Source organism: Narcine bancroftii, chromosome 1, assembly GCF_036971445.1.
Source record: "Narcine bancroftii isolate sNarBan1 chromosome 1, sNarBan1.hap1, whole genome shotgun sequence".
NCBI classification, from domain to species: domain Eukaryota; kingdom Metazoa; phylum Chordata; class Chondrichthyes; order Torpediniformes; family Narcinidae; genus Narcine; species Narcine bancroftii.
Window position 1 is genome coordinate 37,174,878 of NC_091469.1, and position 17,584 is coordinate 37,192,461.

The 17,584-nt window shown below is 39.5% G+C and overlaps 1 protein-coding gene across 10 annotated transcripts in view; it reads right to left on the reverse strand.

Annotated features, from left to right (window-relative positions):
• dnah6 (dynein, axonemal, heavy chain 6) overlaps positions 1-17,584 on the reverse strand; it is a 362,044-nt gene that overhangs the window by 40,473 nt on the left and 303,987 nt on the right. For 8 of the 10 annotated variants that reach the window (XM_069923917.1, XM_069923897.1, XM_069923911.1 and 5 more), the window contains 5 exons: positions 15,314-15,474; positions 11,517-11,605; positions 4,980-5,126; positions 3,888-4,026; positions 1,129-1,248 (listed from right to left, as the gene is read on the reverse strand). In XM_069923917.1, the coding sequence (XP_069780018.1) occupies positions 1,129-1,248; positions 3,888-4,026; positions 4,980-5,126; positions 11,517-11,605; positions 15,314-15,474 (656 nt within the window). Of the gene's footprint in view, positions 1-1,128; positions 1,249-3,887; positions 4,027-4,979; positions 5,127-5,337; positions 5,526-11,516; positions 11,606-12,912; positions 13,109-15,313; positions 15,475-17,584 lie in introns of those variants that run through there. The other 2 variants (XM_069923933.1, XM_069923935.1) reach the window with 2 other exon arrangements.

Sequence of the window (17,584 nt, forward strand, 5' to 3'; positions counted from 1 at the left end):
CGTACAGTTGTTGGTTGCAGACTGAAAGCATTTACAATATTCACAGCTCGCTGTCCATTGTCAAAACTCTTTAACACATAATTTTGTTTCTAACATAACACTTTTTCTCTGTTTTTGTGGCGACAGTCAGAAGGGATGCACATTTAGTACTCATTACAACAGGGATAAATTAAGGAATAAATGTTTGAAAAGCAAAAATTGTAGGAGGCAGTATCTTCTAGCATTCAATTCAAACCCAAAGAACAACAAAGTGTGGAGTGGTATTTTTATTCCCCCATAAATGAGAAAAACAACGTTGAATGAAATGTTACTCAAGGACTTAAGTGCACTCTCAAAATCTTACCTTTGAAGGCCTTCCACTTACCAAACACATCCTTGCCAGAAAACAACTTATCCCAATCTACACTTCCTAGATTCTTTCTCATATACTCAAAATTAGCTTTTCTCCACATTAGAATCTCAACCCAAGGACCAGATCTATCCTTCTCCATAATTAACTTGAAATTAATGGCAATATGATCTCTGGACCCAAAATGCTCCCATTCACATACTTTGGTCACATGTCCTGTCTTGTTCCCTCAGAGGAGATCTAGTATTGTATTCTCTCTAGTTGGTACCTCTATATAATGATTTAGAAAAGGCTTTTTATGGTATGGGAGTCCCAGTCAATATGTGGAAAGTTAAAATCTCCTATGATCTCAATTTTATATTTCCTGCAGCTGTCTGCCATAGATTTGCTACTCCAATTCTCGCTAACTATTGGGGAGTCTATAATACAACCCCATTAATGTGGTCATACTGTTCCTGTTCCTCAGCTCCACCCATATAGCTTCAGTCGACGAGTCCTCTGATCTGTCCTGTCTGAGCACAGCTGTGATATTTTCTTTTGCATTGAAATAGATTTACCTTAAAACATTTCCACCATGTACAACTTTGATTTTGTACTTTACCTGCAGTCTTCACATCATCTCTTTCCTCCTTCATTCCATTATCTGTTCTGGCACTCTGGTTTCATCCCCCATAGTTTAACAACACCCCACCATACCACACCCCCTCTCCAGAATAGGACTAGCATACCTTCCTGCAAGGATATTAGTCCCCTTCAAGTTCAGATACACCATTACTTGCCTGATGATGAATACTTATATTCATCTGCCAAAATACTGGGTGAAAAAAATCGCTTTAAAATAATACGTAGGCATCGTTGGTCCCAAGCATCTGTAACCCGACCTCCATAAGTAATCTCACCTATTCAGGGAAATGAAAGCAATTAGATATTAGAATGTTAAGCGTAATACATTTTATTTGTGAAAAAAAATTTTAGTGAATTAGATCCATAGGCCTTTAAATTCCCTGATGCCAGAATATGGCAGATTTTGTGACACAACTGTTTGCACACAAGGCGTGAGGCCACACACACGTGCAGCCTTTTCTCTCCTTGCTCTGAATAACAGACAGGTGCAGGTTCCAAATGTTGCATGTTCCTTTTCTTTCCAGCTGATTCTCGTAAATCAACTCATCTATCGCAGGTGCCTATGGGTGAACCTGAATGGTGTGAAGACAGCATAACCAAAGTTAATTTTTAAAAAAAGGGATGATGCAAATATGAAACAAAAACAGGAAAAGACGTTGAAAACGAATCAGGCAGCATCAGTGGAAAGAGAAGCAGATAATATTTCAGTCCTGCAACACTGATCAGAGTGCTAGCTTTCAGTGGGAGAGAAGTTGGGGGAGGGATATAGGGAAAAATGGGAATTACTCAAAACAATACAATGGCAGCAGTTAGCAGAACATTAAGATTATTGTTCCTGCAATGAGTTGTTAATGGTACCTACTTGGCAAGACAATTTACCATTACCAACTCATAACACAAAAATATAGAAAATAACTAGAGAAAACAGAAAACTGGAAAAACCAAGCACCTCAGGCACCATCTGTGGAAAGAGAATCAGAAGCATTGTGTGTGTGTGTGTGTGTGTGTGTGTGTGTGTGTGTGTGTGTGTGTGTGTGTGTGTGTGTGTGTGTGTGTGTGTGTGTATGATGATGTGTATGTGTGATGGTGTGTGTGTGTGATGGTGTGTGTGTGATGGTGTGTGTGTGATGGTGTGTGTGTGTGATGGTGTGTGTGTGTGATGGTGTGTGTGTGTGATGGTGTGTGTGTGTGATGGTGTGTGTGTGATGGTGTGTGTGATGGTGTGTGTGTGTGATGGTGTGTGTGTGTGTGTGTGTGTGTGTGTGTGTGTGTGTATGTGTGTGTGTGTGTGTATACACATTATCATGTTTATCCATGGCCTCATACATCTACAAATTGGAGGAACAACACCATATATTTTGTCTCAGCAATCTCCAACCAGATGGCAATCAATATCAACTTCTCCAATTTCCATTAATCCTTCCCCTGGACTCTCTCTCTCTTTCCCTCTTTCCTCTGTCTCCCTTATTCCTGCTCCCAACCACCATCTCTTCTTTCTCCTATCAGGTAGTTCTTTCTTAGTCTCTTCCCTCTCCCTCCCATCACTTCTCAGCTTTTTTCTCTTCTACCCTGCCATCTGTATCCACCTATTATGGAGAACTGTGTCAGGGCAAGCGCTCAGTCTGGAGGCAGAAGACACGTTACAAAGACGGCCTCAAAGCATCCTTCAAAGGCCTGGGTGTCAACATAAACATGTGGGAGACACATGCCCTCGACCGTCCAGCTTGGCGCAGCAAGATCACCACAGGAGCCCATGCAGCTGAAGTCAGGCACATCACCGAGGTGCAACAAAAGCATGCTGTGTGCAAGGCCTGAGCAGCACCTACTGCCACGACAACACCACCCACTCATATCCCACCAGTTACTTCCAGACCCACAGCCACCAATCTCCCATTTGATTTTGAAGTCATGGTCATTTTCGACTACGAAAGATGAACAAAAACAACAACATCCACCTATTAATTCCTGCCTATTAGCCTGCGCTCCACTCCCTTCCCTTCTCCCCAACTTTTTATTCAGACATTTGCTTGATTTTCTGTGCTCCTGAAGAACTTAGGCCTTAAACGCCAACTTTTACTTTCCACAGATACTGCCAGACCTCCTGAGTTATTCCAGAATTTTCTGTTCATTAAATTTTATGTTGTCTTCTTCTCTTTCAATAGCGATATGTTCAGGAGGGACTTAAAGTCTCCTTTTGGGATAATAATGAGCATAATTAAAAAGTAAAAATATTGCAAACTTCAAAGTAATCCCAACAACCATTGCCTTCTTAACCTCATAATCAATACATGAACTAAATCCAATGCCAAATCTACTTGTACCAATGTTTCTGTTGAATCTTGCCAGGGAAATAATCTCAATTGGATGAAAGATAAATACAATATACAGAACTGTATTAGATCTACAATGCAGGTCCTTGTAATGTGTAATTTTTCAATTATGTATTGTATCATCATCTTTGTGAACAAGCAAACATTTATCTAATTGCTAAAAAATGCCGTTCCAAATACATTTACTTCTTATCAATTTTGATGTATGGACATGCCATTCATTTTTGTGAAAATTATAAATTAAATAATGTACTGCAGATGCTATAAATTTGAGGCAAACCAGAAAATACTGGAAAATCATTCAAGTCAAGCAGCATCTCTGAAGTGTGAAATAGACTAAACAGGTTGATGCCTGCTGATTGGAACCTTCAATGGTTCTGATAAAGGACCAGTTTTCAGTGAAACAATAAATAATTTCTCTCTTCACAGTTGCTAATAAACTTGTTGAATTTTCTAGCAGTTTCTGGTTCTTTTTGTTTGAAGAAGGTAGTTGGTAACCCTGTCTGAATGAAAACATTTAATCTGATATTTGCAGATCTTCATCTTAAGATGCAACTTGAGTGATATAAATGTTTAAGGCTTACCAGTAATATAAACAAGCGCATCCCAAGGTATTTTCCCTTCTTGACAGTAGAGGTTTAAATTGAGAAGAGCACATTCACAATCACCATCACTGAATTCATAACAGATGTTCCAACCCAATGGACCAAACTTCTTCCTTTCCTATATCAATACATCACTATTTCAGATCAGGAGGCTATGTAACAATGAAATTAAAAAAAAACATGTGATGAAATTAAAATAAAACAAAAAAAATGCTTGAAATAATGAGCAGGTCAGGCAGCATCTATGGAAAGAAAAACATTTAATGATGCAGGATGAAGACCATCAGAACTGAGAAAAAGAAAACAAATTATTCTTGGTGAAGAGAAACGGGGATCCCGACAGATCCAGATATCCACCTCTCTGAGTTTGGTTCCACAACTTTCCCCAGCCTGGAGAGAACACAGTAACTTCCATTATATCTAACAGGAGATGATGAAAGAGACTGTAGAATGCAGGGCCTGACAACACATGGACCAGCAATAATCACACCCCAAGGTTCAGCGCACATCATCTGTTTGACCAACACCAACCCTGACAAGCAGCTTCTTCACCTGCTGCAGGTGATTTATTTTGCAAGAGTTCCAGGGGACAATACAGGGTTATATCAGGTTTCTAATACAGTCACACATAGCCCAAACTATGTGGGCATATGATTCAGTTAGCACAATATATGAAAGAATGCATTTGTTGATAAAATAATAAGTCTGAACTGCTAAAACAACTCACTGAGACTCTTAATTTATAAATAATATTTATTTTAAATGTATGCATGTATTGTACACGACTGTATGTTTGTTATGTCTATGTGTTTGAACTTGTGAACCAAAGATTACTGTTTTTGTAGGATTGTACTGGTACAATCGAATGATACGTGAACTTGAGCTTCAAAACCATGAGCAAATAGATGAGCAGTATATACAAAAGGATTGATGCCATAGCCTCAGGTCATCCAGTTAGAGCTTCCATATGATTTAACATATGAACAAACAAGGCCCAACCACCAAAGTACACGTGTTCAGTGTCATCCCCTAGAGGCAGAGATCAGCTGACAGTTTACGAACGAGACTTACCTGAATCACAGCATGAAAGAAACAAATACCAAAAATAAGCCTCCTCCACTTCCTTCCCAAGACATGCTCCTCAAAGAAAGTAGGAGCAATCTCTGTGAAAGTTCGCCGGATGTTAGCACGAAGTCCTTTTGGAGGTTCGTTGGTGACCTGAAGGACAATAAGTAAAGTTACCCAACCTCTTCCACTGAGCCCCTATTTTGCTGGTTAACTTCCACAAAACATTAGACCCTGCTAAAAAATAAGATTAAAATTCAGTAAACTCAGAAATTCATATAAAGATTTCATCAATTAATTTATTAGTAGCTTGAGATACTCAGAAGAGCTTTATTTGTAACAATGTATATGGATCACAATCTGCAGAGTGGCTCAGCTAGCACAACACTATTTCAGTGTCAGCGACCCAGGATTCAATTCTGGAGCTGTTGTTAGGAGTTGGTATGTTCTCCCCATATCCGTGTGGGATCTTCCTGTGTTCTCTGGTTTTCTTCCCTTTTCACACGGGTGTAGTTGGGCAGCACAAACTCATGGGCCAGAAGGGAAAGTTATCTAAATTAATTTAAAATTTTTAAAATACATTTAAAATTGTGAGGCATCTGCAAAGATTATAGAGCACAGCTCAATAAATCTTCAACCAAACAGAGAACATTAAAAGGTACAATTGGAATGAAAGCCCAATGGCCCAATTTTTCACTCAGCATCAAATGAATAGGATCATCTGTATATTACATCTGTATATTGCCATCTGCCTATTTTCTTTGCAGTTTTGCTTTGGAAAACATTTTTCTAGAAGTTAGCTAAACATTACCTCACTCTAAAAAGATTGCAATATTGGTTGTAAGCAAGTGTGCTGAAGAACAAGCATGGCTTCCACCCAAATGCTTATTGTTGCTTGCTGCCCAGATAAATATATTTAACTTCATTTGGCTGTTAATGGCTTGCTATGCAACAACCACCAAAGGGCTACAAGCCCTTCAAGATATATTTCCCACAGTAGCCGGATAACAGCAAGACAAACGATGGCTGCAACAGAGAAAAGAAAAGCTATAAAGGAGAAAAAGACCGAAGTGATCCTCAGAAACTCTACCTCTGGGAAATATGCAGTTAATGCTGCTGAACAGAGGAAGCTTGGACTTCAAGACACTACTTCCCTGAAAGTTGCAACACAGGTGGATATGTTGGTGAAGAAGGCAGTGTGGGATGTAGAAGTCAGGACATGGAATATAAAAGTTGGGACATCATGGTATAACAAAACACTGGTGAGATCAGACACAGAGTACTAGTTTTTGTCTCCCACCTATGAGAAAAATATGGTGTGAAAAGAAGATTTGTTTGGATGTGGCTTTAATTACTACAATTAAAACGGTCATAATTTTGTAATGTTGAATTCAGTTGTGCTCTTTGATGTGAATACTACCAGGATTGACAGAAACAAGGGGTTGGGTATGACATGAAGTTAGCAAATTAACGCGGGTTCATTGGCAGTTCAGTATCCTGAAGGTAAACAAGCAGAGGAAAATAAAGTTAGCATCTATAGATGAGGTCCAGCTATAGAAATAATTCTGACATCTCAGTGATCGATTGGATAGATGGTGCCAACCATTTGCCAAACATTCAGAAAGAATCCCTGGATCATGCTTGTTGATTTGGAGTATTTCTGTATTTGAATTGTGGTGAAATGCACCATCTAGTGGACCTGTAAAATTTCAAACACTTGCTGGTTCACTCAGTGCAACATAAAATCTTAGTAAATCATCGGATAAATTATCTTTTTTATTATCACAGGAAATGCAATAATGAAACAACAAAAAGCTTTTGTAAGTAGCAAAATCCTCTGCATCAAAAGATGGCTGAGAATGTTAAGGAAATAGCAGATCTGCTTCAAAAAGATGAATTAAATTATTTACTTCAGTTTTAATCATGTTAGCTGACCATGACATTTAAAAAGTATTAAACATCACATGCAACCATTACAGTCATCAAAGCTGTGAGTGACGTCGAAGGTCAAAGACTTCCAATGGTGAAATCTCCAGACAACATTACCAAAGGTGCTACTGTTGATCTAGCAACATTGACCTTCCATAATCTGAATTAAAAAGGTAGCTTCTTATTAGTCATTTACTAGAGATTGAGACGACTTGCTATCAGTTCACTTCCATGAGTTCTGTGTAGCTAGTGAGCCCAATTTGGAACCACAGTCCCAAACACAAATGATGCAGCAGCTGGCTCAAAGAGTGGGTGTGGACAGCTTGAGAATCTACCACTGGGCATTGAATGTGTGCTTAGTGAATGGTGGATTGTGTCCTAATCAAATAGGGTGCTTTGCCTGGATGCTGATGAGCTTTGTGACTACCGCTCTCAACCTGGCAGTTAAAGAGCATTCCTTCACACTCTGAATTAGTGCCTTGTAGTTGGTAGGAAGATTTTGGGGTGTCAGGGATGTTAAGAGACTTCTGGGAAAAGTTCAACAATACTTAAATCATAAAATCAAATATCAAAATAAGTTTTTAAAATAGATATTGGGCAATCAAGCTCAACAGATGAAGATAAAGGGGTTGAAAATAGACTCAGCAAGATAGCAGCTGATTGGGCAATTGAATTCAACAGTTAAAAGGCAATGATGGTCCCCTTGCAGAATGGGTCATCAGGGAAGCCAGCAGTAATCTCTGATGACTTCATTTGCGAGAAGTACATCCAGCTACAGCCCCTGACAAATAGAGCTAAGGAATTAGATCTGGAGTTGGATGAACTCTGGATCATATGGCAGTTACAGGGATGCTATCACACCTTGGAGGCAGGAGAAGGGTAAATGGGTGACAGTCACGAGAGGGAAAGGGAAAAGGCAGTCAGTACAGGGCACCTCTGTGGTCATTTCCCCTCAAAACAATTATAGCATTTTGGATAATGTTGGGGTGGGGAACTTGCCAGGGACAAGACATGGTGATCAAGTTTCTGGAATGCAGTCTGGTCCTTTGACTAAGAAGGGAAGTGAGGTGAAGAGGCAAGCTGAGTGATAATGGATTCAAAGTTGGGGGACAGATAAGAAGTTTTGTAGAAAGGATTGAGAATCCACATTTGTATATTGCCTCCCTGGTACCAGAGTCCAAGATATCTCAGAATGAGTTCACAGCATTCTTAGGAGGGAGGATGAGCAACCAGATATCACATTCCATGTAGGGACAAATGGTGTGGGTAAAAAGGGTGAGGAGGTCTTCAAGGAGAGTTCAGGTAGTTATGTTGAAGGACAGGACATCCAGGATTGTGATCTCAGGATTACTACTTGTGCCACATGCCAGTGAGGTTAGAAATATGAGAATAATGCAGCTTAACATGTGCCTAAAGAGATGGTGCAGTTGGGAGGGCTTCAGGTTTTTGGATCATTGGGTTCGCTTCCAGGGAAGGTGGGACCTTTTCTGATGGGACGGTTTGCATCTCAACCAGAGAGGGAACTAATATTCTTGTGGGAAGGTCTGCTAGTGATACTCAAGGGGGTTTAAATTAGATTTGCTGGGGAATCCCAGAGCAGATAGAGGGTGATGTGAAAATTACATGTTACATGTAACATCAGAAGTCAACAGGTTGTATATGGTGGAAATTTTTTAAGATGCATCTATTTCAATGCAAGGAGTATTGTAGGAAATGCAGATGAGTTTCAAGCATGGATTGGCATGTGGAAATATGCCATTGTGACCATTAGTGAAACTTGGTTGCATGAAGTGCAGGACTGGCAGCTTAATGTTCTGGGCTTCCATTGCTTCAGATGCAATAGAATGGAAAGGGATAGAAGGGAGATGAGTGACATTGCTCGTTGGGGAAAATATCACAGCTACGCTTAGGCAGGACAGACCAAGAGGGTTCATCTACTAAGGCTATATAGGTGGAGATGAGGAACGGGAAAGGTATGGCCACACTCATGGGGTTACATTATAGACAGCCCATTAGTCAATGAGAATTGAAGGAGCAAATAATTTTGAGAAATAGCAGACAACTGCAGGAAACATAAGTTTGTGATAGTAGGAGATTTTAACTTTCCACATATTGACTGGGACTCCCATACTGTAAAAGAGCTGGATGGCTTGAGAGAGAGAGGTACCAACTAGAGAGAGTGCAATACTGGATCTCCTATTAGGGAATGAGACAGGACAGGTGACAGAAGTATATGTAGGGGAACATTTTGGGTCCAGTGATCGTAATGCCACTAGTTTCAAGTTAATTATGGAGAAGGATAGGTCTGGGCCTCTGGTTGAGATTGGAGAAAGGCCAATTTTGAGGAAATTAGAAAGGATCTAGTATGTGTGGATTGGGATAAGTTGTTTTCAGGCAAGAATGTGAAGAAGATCTTCAAAAGTGAAATTTTGAAAGTACAGAGTTTGTTTATACTGTCAGGATTAAACACAAAGTTAGCAGCCATAGGAAACCTTAGTTTTTGACAGACATTGGGGATCTAGTTTAGAAGAAGAGAGAGGTGTATAGCAGGTATAGGCAAGGTGGAGCAAATGAGGTACTTGAGGAGTATGAAAAATGCAAGAGAAACCTCAAGAAATAAATCAGGAAGGCTAAAAGAAGGCTTTGGCAGAAAATATGAAGGAAAATCCTAAGGGTTTCTACAGATATATTAAGAGCAAGAGGATAGTAAGGGATAAAATTGGTCCCCTCAAAGATGAGAGTGGTCTGCTATGTATGGAGCCAAAAGAAATGGAGGAGTTCTTAAATGTTTTTTTCATCAATATTCACTCAGGAAACTGACACAGAATCAAGTGAAGTAAGGAAAACAAGCAGTGAGGTAATGGAACCTATATAGATTAAAGAGGAGGAGGTGCTTGCTGTCTTAAAACAAATACGGATGAATAAATCCCCAGGGCCTGTCAAGATATTCCCTCAGAATAAGGAAAGGTAATGTAGATTTTGCAAGGGCTCTGGCAGAAATATTCAAAATGTCCTTAGCCATGGGTGAGGTGCCAGAGGATTGAAGGATAGCTCATGTTATTCTGTTTTTTTTTTAAAAAGCTGCAAAAGTTACCCTAGAAATTATAAGCTAGTGACTCTGACACCAGTAGTAGGTAAATTATGGGAAGGTTTTCAAAGAGATTGATATACAAGTATTTGGATAGCTAGGAACTCATTAGGGATAGTCAACATGGTTATGTGTGTAGTAGTTTGTGTTTAACCAATCTTATAGAGTATTTTGAGGAGGTTACCAGGAAGGTTGAAGAAGGATAGGCTGTGAATTTTGTCTACATGGACTTTAGTAAGGTCTGTGCTGCAGGGATAAGATATGGGAAGCCTATATTACACTGCTGGTATTTCTGCTATGGAACCACCATATGTCAACGTATTCTGGTCCACTATCTCATTCAATATTTAATGTTCAAACTTAAAATTAGGATTCAAGAAACCACCATTCAAATGTTTGATATATTTCACTAATCTATTTTAGTAGATAAAACACCATGTAACTTTTAGATTCCTAGTCAGCTGCCTGATCATGACTGAAGACAGGAATGAGAAATGAAGGATCAGAAGTAGTTTTTATTTGTCAAAACTGAAGAATAAAACTGAAAATGTAATTAGAAGAAAAAATGCAGACAAATACATTTTAGTTGAACCAAATCTAGCAAAATCCCTGTTATCTGGAATTCAATCAAAGGGCACCCTTAAGCAACTGGCAAAAAAAATTGTGGAAAATACAATACAAATGTTTAAAATTGGTGCCTCTAGTGGTCAGTTCACCAATCCATGCAGTCTCAAGCAATTGGCAAATTCACTTATCTGTCATCTACCAATCCCCATAGGGACGAGATACTGGAGGTTTTGCTGTAAATATTCATATACTTCTTTACTTTGCAAACCATATAGTAATTAAAATATTGTCTATATTATTCTGCCATTATCATTAGTTCACTTAGGTTGTTATTAGGTTGTTAGGCTCGTTCATGAATCATAACCATCAGAAAAAGAGCCATCATGGAAACATAATTCTCACTAAAATTGGTGCAACTTCCACCACACAGAGAATAATAATGACCTCTGTAATAGATATGAATTTTATATGGATTGTATAACAACTTGGGGTAGTTTTATTCTCACTGATAAGCTACCCAGAATATTGATAAAGAAAAGGGCCATGGCAGCATAATGGTTAAGAAACCAGACCAGCAGACTGAAGTATATGTTTGAATCCATCACAGCAGAAGGAGAATATAAATCAAAGTTTTTAAAAAATAGTTAAAATTCATGAAACTGCAGATTGTTGTACACATCCATGTGTTGATCAATAATATGATTTGGGGAAAGAAAACTGCCATCATTACCTGGTCTGGCCTACTTGTGAGTCCAGACCCAGCAAGGTGGTTGGCTCTTAACTGCTCTCTGAGTTCATTGCAATATCCAGCAACATCCAAAATTAATAGGATTATTGTGAATTATTGGAAAAAAAATAGATAATATTTTTGTTATTAAACATCTTCAAAGGAAATGTGCCTCTACTTTAGCAAGTTAATTTTGTTACAATATTTAACTGCAATCTTCAGTATGTATTACCTTGACTGAATTCTGTAAAACTGTCACAGGAAAGGTGTTAGTTGGCATTGAGCTCAGGAACAGTCTGAAATTCTCATGAATAACAGCATCTAAGGAAAATCAAACATTTTTTTCCAGTTAATTGTCAGTGACTCTGTAAATAATGAGAACTTTTTTTTTAAAATCCTACAAGCACGCAAACTAGTTGGAAATGCATTCACTTTTCTGTAGATCTTTCTGTTTTAATCAAAGTTCTGACTGCTATGTATTTCTATAAAATAAGTTAAGGGCAAAGTAAACTCATGAATGTCCAGTAAAGCAAAAGGAACCCTTAAGAATGTGTGGATCCACAAGAGATGGGCAAGATATTACATTATTACTACCCACCTGCATTTACTGGGCAGAAGGTAATGGAAGCTAGGGAGTTCAGAGAAAATAAAAATGAAGTCCAGAAACATTAATTTTATGAAAGTGTTGGTAGTCTAGAGGCATATGAAGGTTGATATATATCCAGGGCTTGACCAACTAGATCAAAGAATACTGTGGAAATTCAGGAAACAAATTGCTACATCCCTGTCAATGATTTCCTTAGATACATGAGGTACCAGAAGACCAGAGGGGTACAAGGACAAGCAGGAAACTACAGGCTGTTGATCTTAACATCGATGGTGGGAAAGTTACTGGAAAGGATTCTCAGAGATAGGATTTTTTTGTGCATTTGGAAATAAAAGGGCTTCTTAATATAATCAGCATGGCTTTGTGCATGGGAAATTGTGTCCCATGAATTAGATTTTTGAGGAGGTGACAAAGAAAAATGATGGTATTAGATGGTCAGTTTTGGCTATGTGTTGCTTTTGACGTGATTGGCTAGTTCAGAAGGTTAAATTACATGGGATCGAGGATGAATTAGCCAATTAGATACAAAACTGGCTTGGTGGAAGCAATGAGAAGATGGTTCTGGAAGGTTATTTTCAGATAGGGAGCCTGTGAGCAGTAGTGTTCCAGCGAGATCGGTATGAGATCCCCTGTGATTCTCACATCTATTAATGTTTCAAATGAGAATGTCGGTGGTCTGATGAGATGGTTTGCAGATGCCACCAAAACTGGTGGTGTGCTGGACAGTGAAGAAGTTTGTCAAGTGGAGAATTTAACTTAGATAAGTATGAAGTGATGAATTTTGATAAGTTAATTCAGTGTAAACAAAATTAATTGATCAAAGACTGAGTATTATTTCACAGGCTTTATTTCACATAAAATATCATAGCAGGTAGGCGGCTGTCTCCACTTGTTTGACTCTGAAATCTACTTCTACAAGCACATATACTTATACAGAGAGACAAACAACTTTTTTGCAGAAAACAGGATTACATCATGGAATAAACTTGTTGAAAACTACATCAAGAAATTTATTGCAATTTTTGCCTTTTAAAATCTTACTTTTGTCTATTTTGAAAAGAATGCTTGAATAAACCACTGTTAGCACCCTTGACTGCAGTTAAGGCTACAATTTAGCTTCTAAATAATATCTTGTTGAACAGATGCTGTATTAAAACAGGTTGTCAGCCAGTTATGTTTTTGACAGTCTCAAGCCTCTCTTCATAAAATTTCTTCCACTGCAGGACAAAAACGGCAGATGACAGGCTCTGAGGAACATTCTAGTACAGAGAGGCAAAAGTAGATTGTTTTGTGAACATGGTGACAGAGGTAGACAAGGTGGTGTAGAATACTTATGGCATGCTCATCTTATTCGAACAGTGCATAGAAAACCAGAGTTGAGATGTCATGTTGTACATGACAGTGGTGAGACCACACATGAAAGATTGTCTGCAATTTTTCTCTCCTTACTATAGAAAGGATGTGATTAATCTAGAGACGGTGTAGAAAAGAGTCACAAGGATATTGCCAGAACTGATGGCTTGAGTTGAAAAGAGAAACTGAGTAACTGTGACTGCTTCTGAAGAGAAGGAGCTGAGGGATGACCTGACAGTGGTTTATAAGATCGTGAGAAATATAGATATGGTAAATGGTCTCAGTATATTTCCCTGGGTTGGGGAGTTTTGAACTTGAGAGCATTAGTTTAAAGCAAGAAAGGAAAGTTTTCAAGGGGACTTAAGGTGGCAAGTTTTTCACTAAGTTGGTAGTGGCATGGTCAGTCCCAAGGGGGAGGGCATTCATGAGCATGGCCCCTCCTTGTGCGGTGTTGTGCCCACATGCACTTGTGCGGCACGGCTCCTCCTTGCAAGATGCTGTGCCCCCATATGCTCGCGACCATCCCTCACCATCAGACCCACTCCCACCTGCATCACTAACGTGCATCAAGCATCACAAGTGTCCAGCTTGACCCACACTAGTGACTCACCATGCAATAAAAGCAGCACTTTTAGCTGGTCAGAGAGTTTATGGCTGTTGGACTGTGCCCTACCCAGTTACCCTAATACCCTCCTCTTACACTCGTTCTGGTGCTGACCATGGGTAGTGGGCAGAAAGAATGTGTTGTTCGAGGAAGTAGTAGAGATGGATACAATTCCAAAGTTTAAAAGACATTTGATAGGTACATGAACAGGAAAGTTTTAGTGGGATATGAGCTAAATGTAGGCAAATGGGACTAGCTCATTTTGACCATGGACTAGTTGGGCTCAAGGGCCTGAGCCTGTGCCTTATAACTCTGACGCTAATGAGTTCAATTGTCTATCAGAAGTTTGGTCAATGAGTATACATTATTAAGCATGGAGTAGATTTGATCACATCACTCAGGTTGAAGAACTCTGCATAAGTAGATATCAAGCCAGCAAGGTGATCTAGAAGACACATCTGCAGAGGCATTGGTCCAGCCCAAACAGGGAAATGAATGGTTGAGATTATAAGACACCCAAGACAGCTTCAGCAATCTGAAACCAGCAAACCAGTTAAAGGTTGCTGATCAAATGAGACAAGTACAGAACATAGGAGTTTAAAGCCAAATTATAACTACCTGGAATAATGAGAGAAAGTAAATACAAAATGAAAATCCATCAAAAAGAGACCGTTCATCTTTGGGAGCAGGTATTGCAATTAAGGCTTAGATGATGATGTACATGCTGATGTAGATGGAATTTGACAACAGTCTATCCAATGGGGATTGCACAGCTTCAGCTGGATAGAAAACTAAGCTGTTAAATGTGAGCTCTTCCCAGGAGTAGGTTAGTCAATGGTTGACAGAAGTATGTCTGTATAATATGTTAAGAAATAACAAGGAATGTAGCAGAAAGTTAAAGAATGTGGTGAGGCAGCCTGGCAATGAGTATGAAAGTGATATTTCCACATGGAACTTGGAACAAGAGTAGCTATAATTAGCAAAGGATAAAGGCATAACATTCATGCTGAATACATCCTTTGGGAGTTATGGATTTATTGCTGGTTCTGCCATGTTATCTGACTTAATAAGAGTATTTTCCTTTTTTTAAAGCAGGTTTTGCATGAAGCTATCAATGAAATACCATGATAGAGATGATACAAATTTCTCATCTGAAAGATTATGGAAGCTAAGGAATTGAAGCAAATGAGTTGTGATGTCCTGGACTACATCCAAATTATGAGAGAGGAGGTATTTGTGACATTTGAGCAGATTAAGGTGGATGTATTTCCAGAGTCTGTAGAACACTTGGGAAGTAACTGTCAAGCCCTTGCAGAGAAATTTGGCCATCGGCAATAGGAAATTTTGACAAATGGAGAGTGAATAAAGTTTTATTTATTTAAGAAAAATGGACAAGCATACTGAGACTATTTTTTAGCTGGGATGAATGCCCTGAATATTCCAAACCCAGTTCACATATACTCACTTGGCTCTGTGAATGCCTTAATTATTTCTTCCATGGCTAACATCCACGATACTGCAAGATGACAATTTTGAAGAAATACCCAGTTCCCCATTTTTAGGGCTTCTTCAATCAGTTTTTCAGCAATGGGTCCTTGTCCTTGCCCCAGGGAAATAGACTCCACCCTGCAAAGGAAAGGCAAATAAGAAGCCAAATACTCTTGCCATGGTGAAGCAACAGATTTATTGAAAGAGAGATACAAGTACTACAGAAGCTGGAATCTTGAGTCAACAAAGAAAAGCTAGAGAAGTTAGCTCTATGAAAGCACCTATGAAGAGAAATGGTCAAAGTTTCGGGCCAGGACCCTTTGTCAAGACTCATTGTGAGATTACATACAAATTCAAAACCAAAAACTGGTTCAGGCTTTGTTACAGAATGGTCTGGATTAATAGGCTGGAAATATAAATGGTGGAGGGGCTTCATCTTTCCAGCATTTGGTCCTAATCATCTCACTTTCATTATCAATGTCTAATCCTTTTACAGCTTCACCTGAACTAGACAAACCTGGGGACTGCTTGTTTCTTTTCCAAGTGAAGGCCAATTCTGATATTAACTATCTCTTTCCACTGACGCACTAAATTCATCAAATCATCAGAAGGTTACATCATGGAAGAAAGCCATTCATCTTATGAAATCTGTGCTGACTCTATGCAGGAGTAATCCTCTTCCCCTCTCTACAACCCTGCAAAGCAGAATCAAAACTTATTCTGACACTGACCATCTCTTCCAGATAAATGTTGTTATGAGAATCACAATTGGTCATTGCCTGCGTGAATGATTCTTTATTTCTGTCCTGTTCAGATCCATTCACTTATCTCTTTCTCTTGCATATTCATGATTGTCTCCGTGTGTTTCCTGCTCTTCCCTTGAAATACAAGATAAAAGTTTCTACCTTCTCCCATCATTACATCACTTGTTCTTTATTTCAATCTCTGGAGTTATATGAGTGACTAATATCCATTAGTAACCAGTAACTCTCAACCTACTTTAACTGCATTTTCTACCATCCCACCTCTGATCAGAACTCCATTTCATTTTCCTAATTTCTCCAGCTCCATTGCATCGATTTGAACAAATCACCTTTTCAAATTATGCTGTGCCAGACAGGAAGTCTCATTAAGGTAGACATATAAGATCATGTACTTCCTGTCCTGCCTTTTGAACCACAATAAAGTTCCCATTCTCCCATCCTTCTAACCTAAATCCAATTAATCAACCTCGACGTTCTTAAGCACTTCCAGCATAATGAAAGATACATTGTTCTCTCTTTCCCTATAAGAAGTTGTGAACAACCAGTTCCTCCACTATACCAGTGGTTCCCAAACTTTTTTGGGCTGCCGCACCCACCCCCCCCCCCCCCACCCTTGGCTCCCAGGCCACATCCCTAGCAACTCCCACATACAAACAACGAACACACACCTCGTTCTTGGTATTAGGTTTTCCACAAATTTCAAACAACAATTAATCTAACACTATATACAAGCGTATGTATTTCACAAATAAATCAATTTATTTAGCAATATGAAAGGGTAAATTTACATCTCAACTGTAACTACGTTGTCTTTGTGCCATCAGGAGCTTGATGGGCATGTGGCCAGGGCAAGGATCAGTTGTTGGGAGCTCGATAGCGGGGAGAGGATCAGCCATCAGGTATTGAATAAGCAGGCAGCCGGGGCGAGGATCCAAGATAACGCCATCAGTAGCTCGATGAACATGCAGTCAGGGCTAGAATCAGCTGTTGGGAGCTCGATGGGCAGGTGGCCAGAGTGGAGATCAGCCATCGGTAGTTCGATGGGCAGGTGGCATGGGCAAGCCTCAGCTTTGGGTGCTGAATAGGCGGGCGGCTGGGGTGAGAATCAGCCGTCGGGGGCTAGATGGGCAAGCAGCTGGGGCAAAGATTTGCAATTGGGCCATCAGGGCCAAAAATAGTGGTTCAGTGTATTTACACGTAATTTAAATGTACATTACAACCTGAAGATAATTTGAAATTCTTACAAACATGGTGTCTTGGCCCTTGCAGACATGAATATGGGTGTGTCTTGTCCCGAGCATGTCATCAAGAAACAAACAAACATTCACCACCCCTGACTGCCCCCTTTCTCCTCACCGCCCCCTTCAATCTTCCACTTCCCCCACTTTGGGAATCACTACATTATACCCTGATACCCTCAACAATTTCAGTAGCACTTTGCTCAAAATCACAAGTGCACTATCTGCCCTTTTATCTCTTTTTTT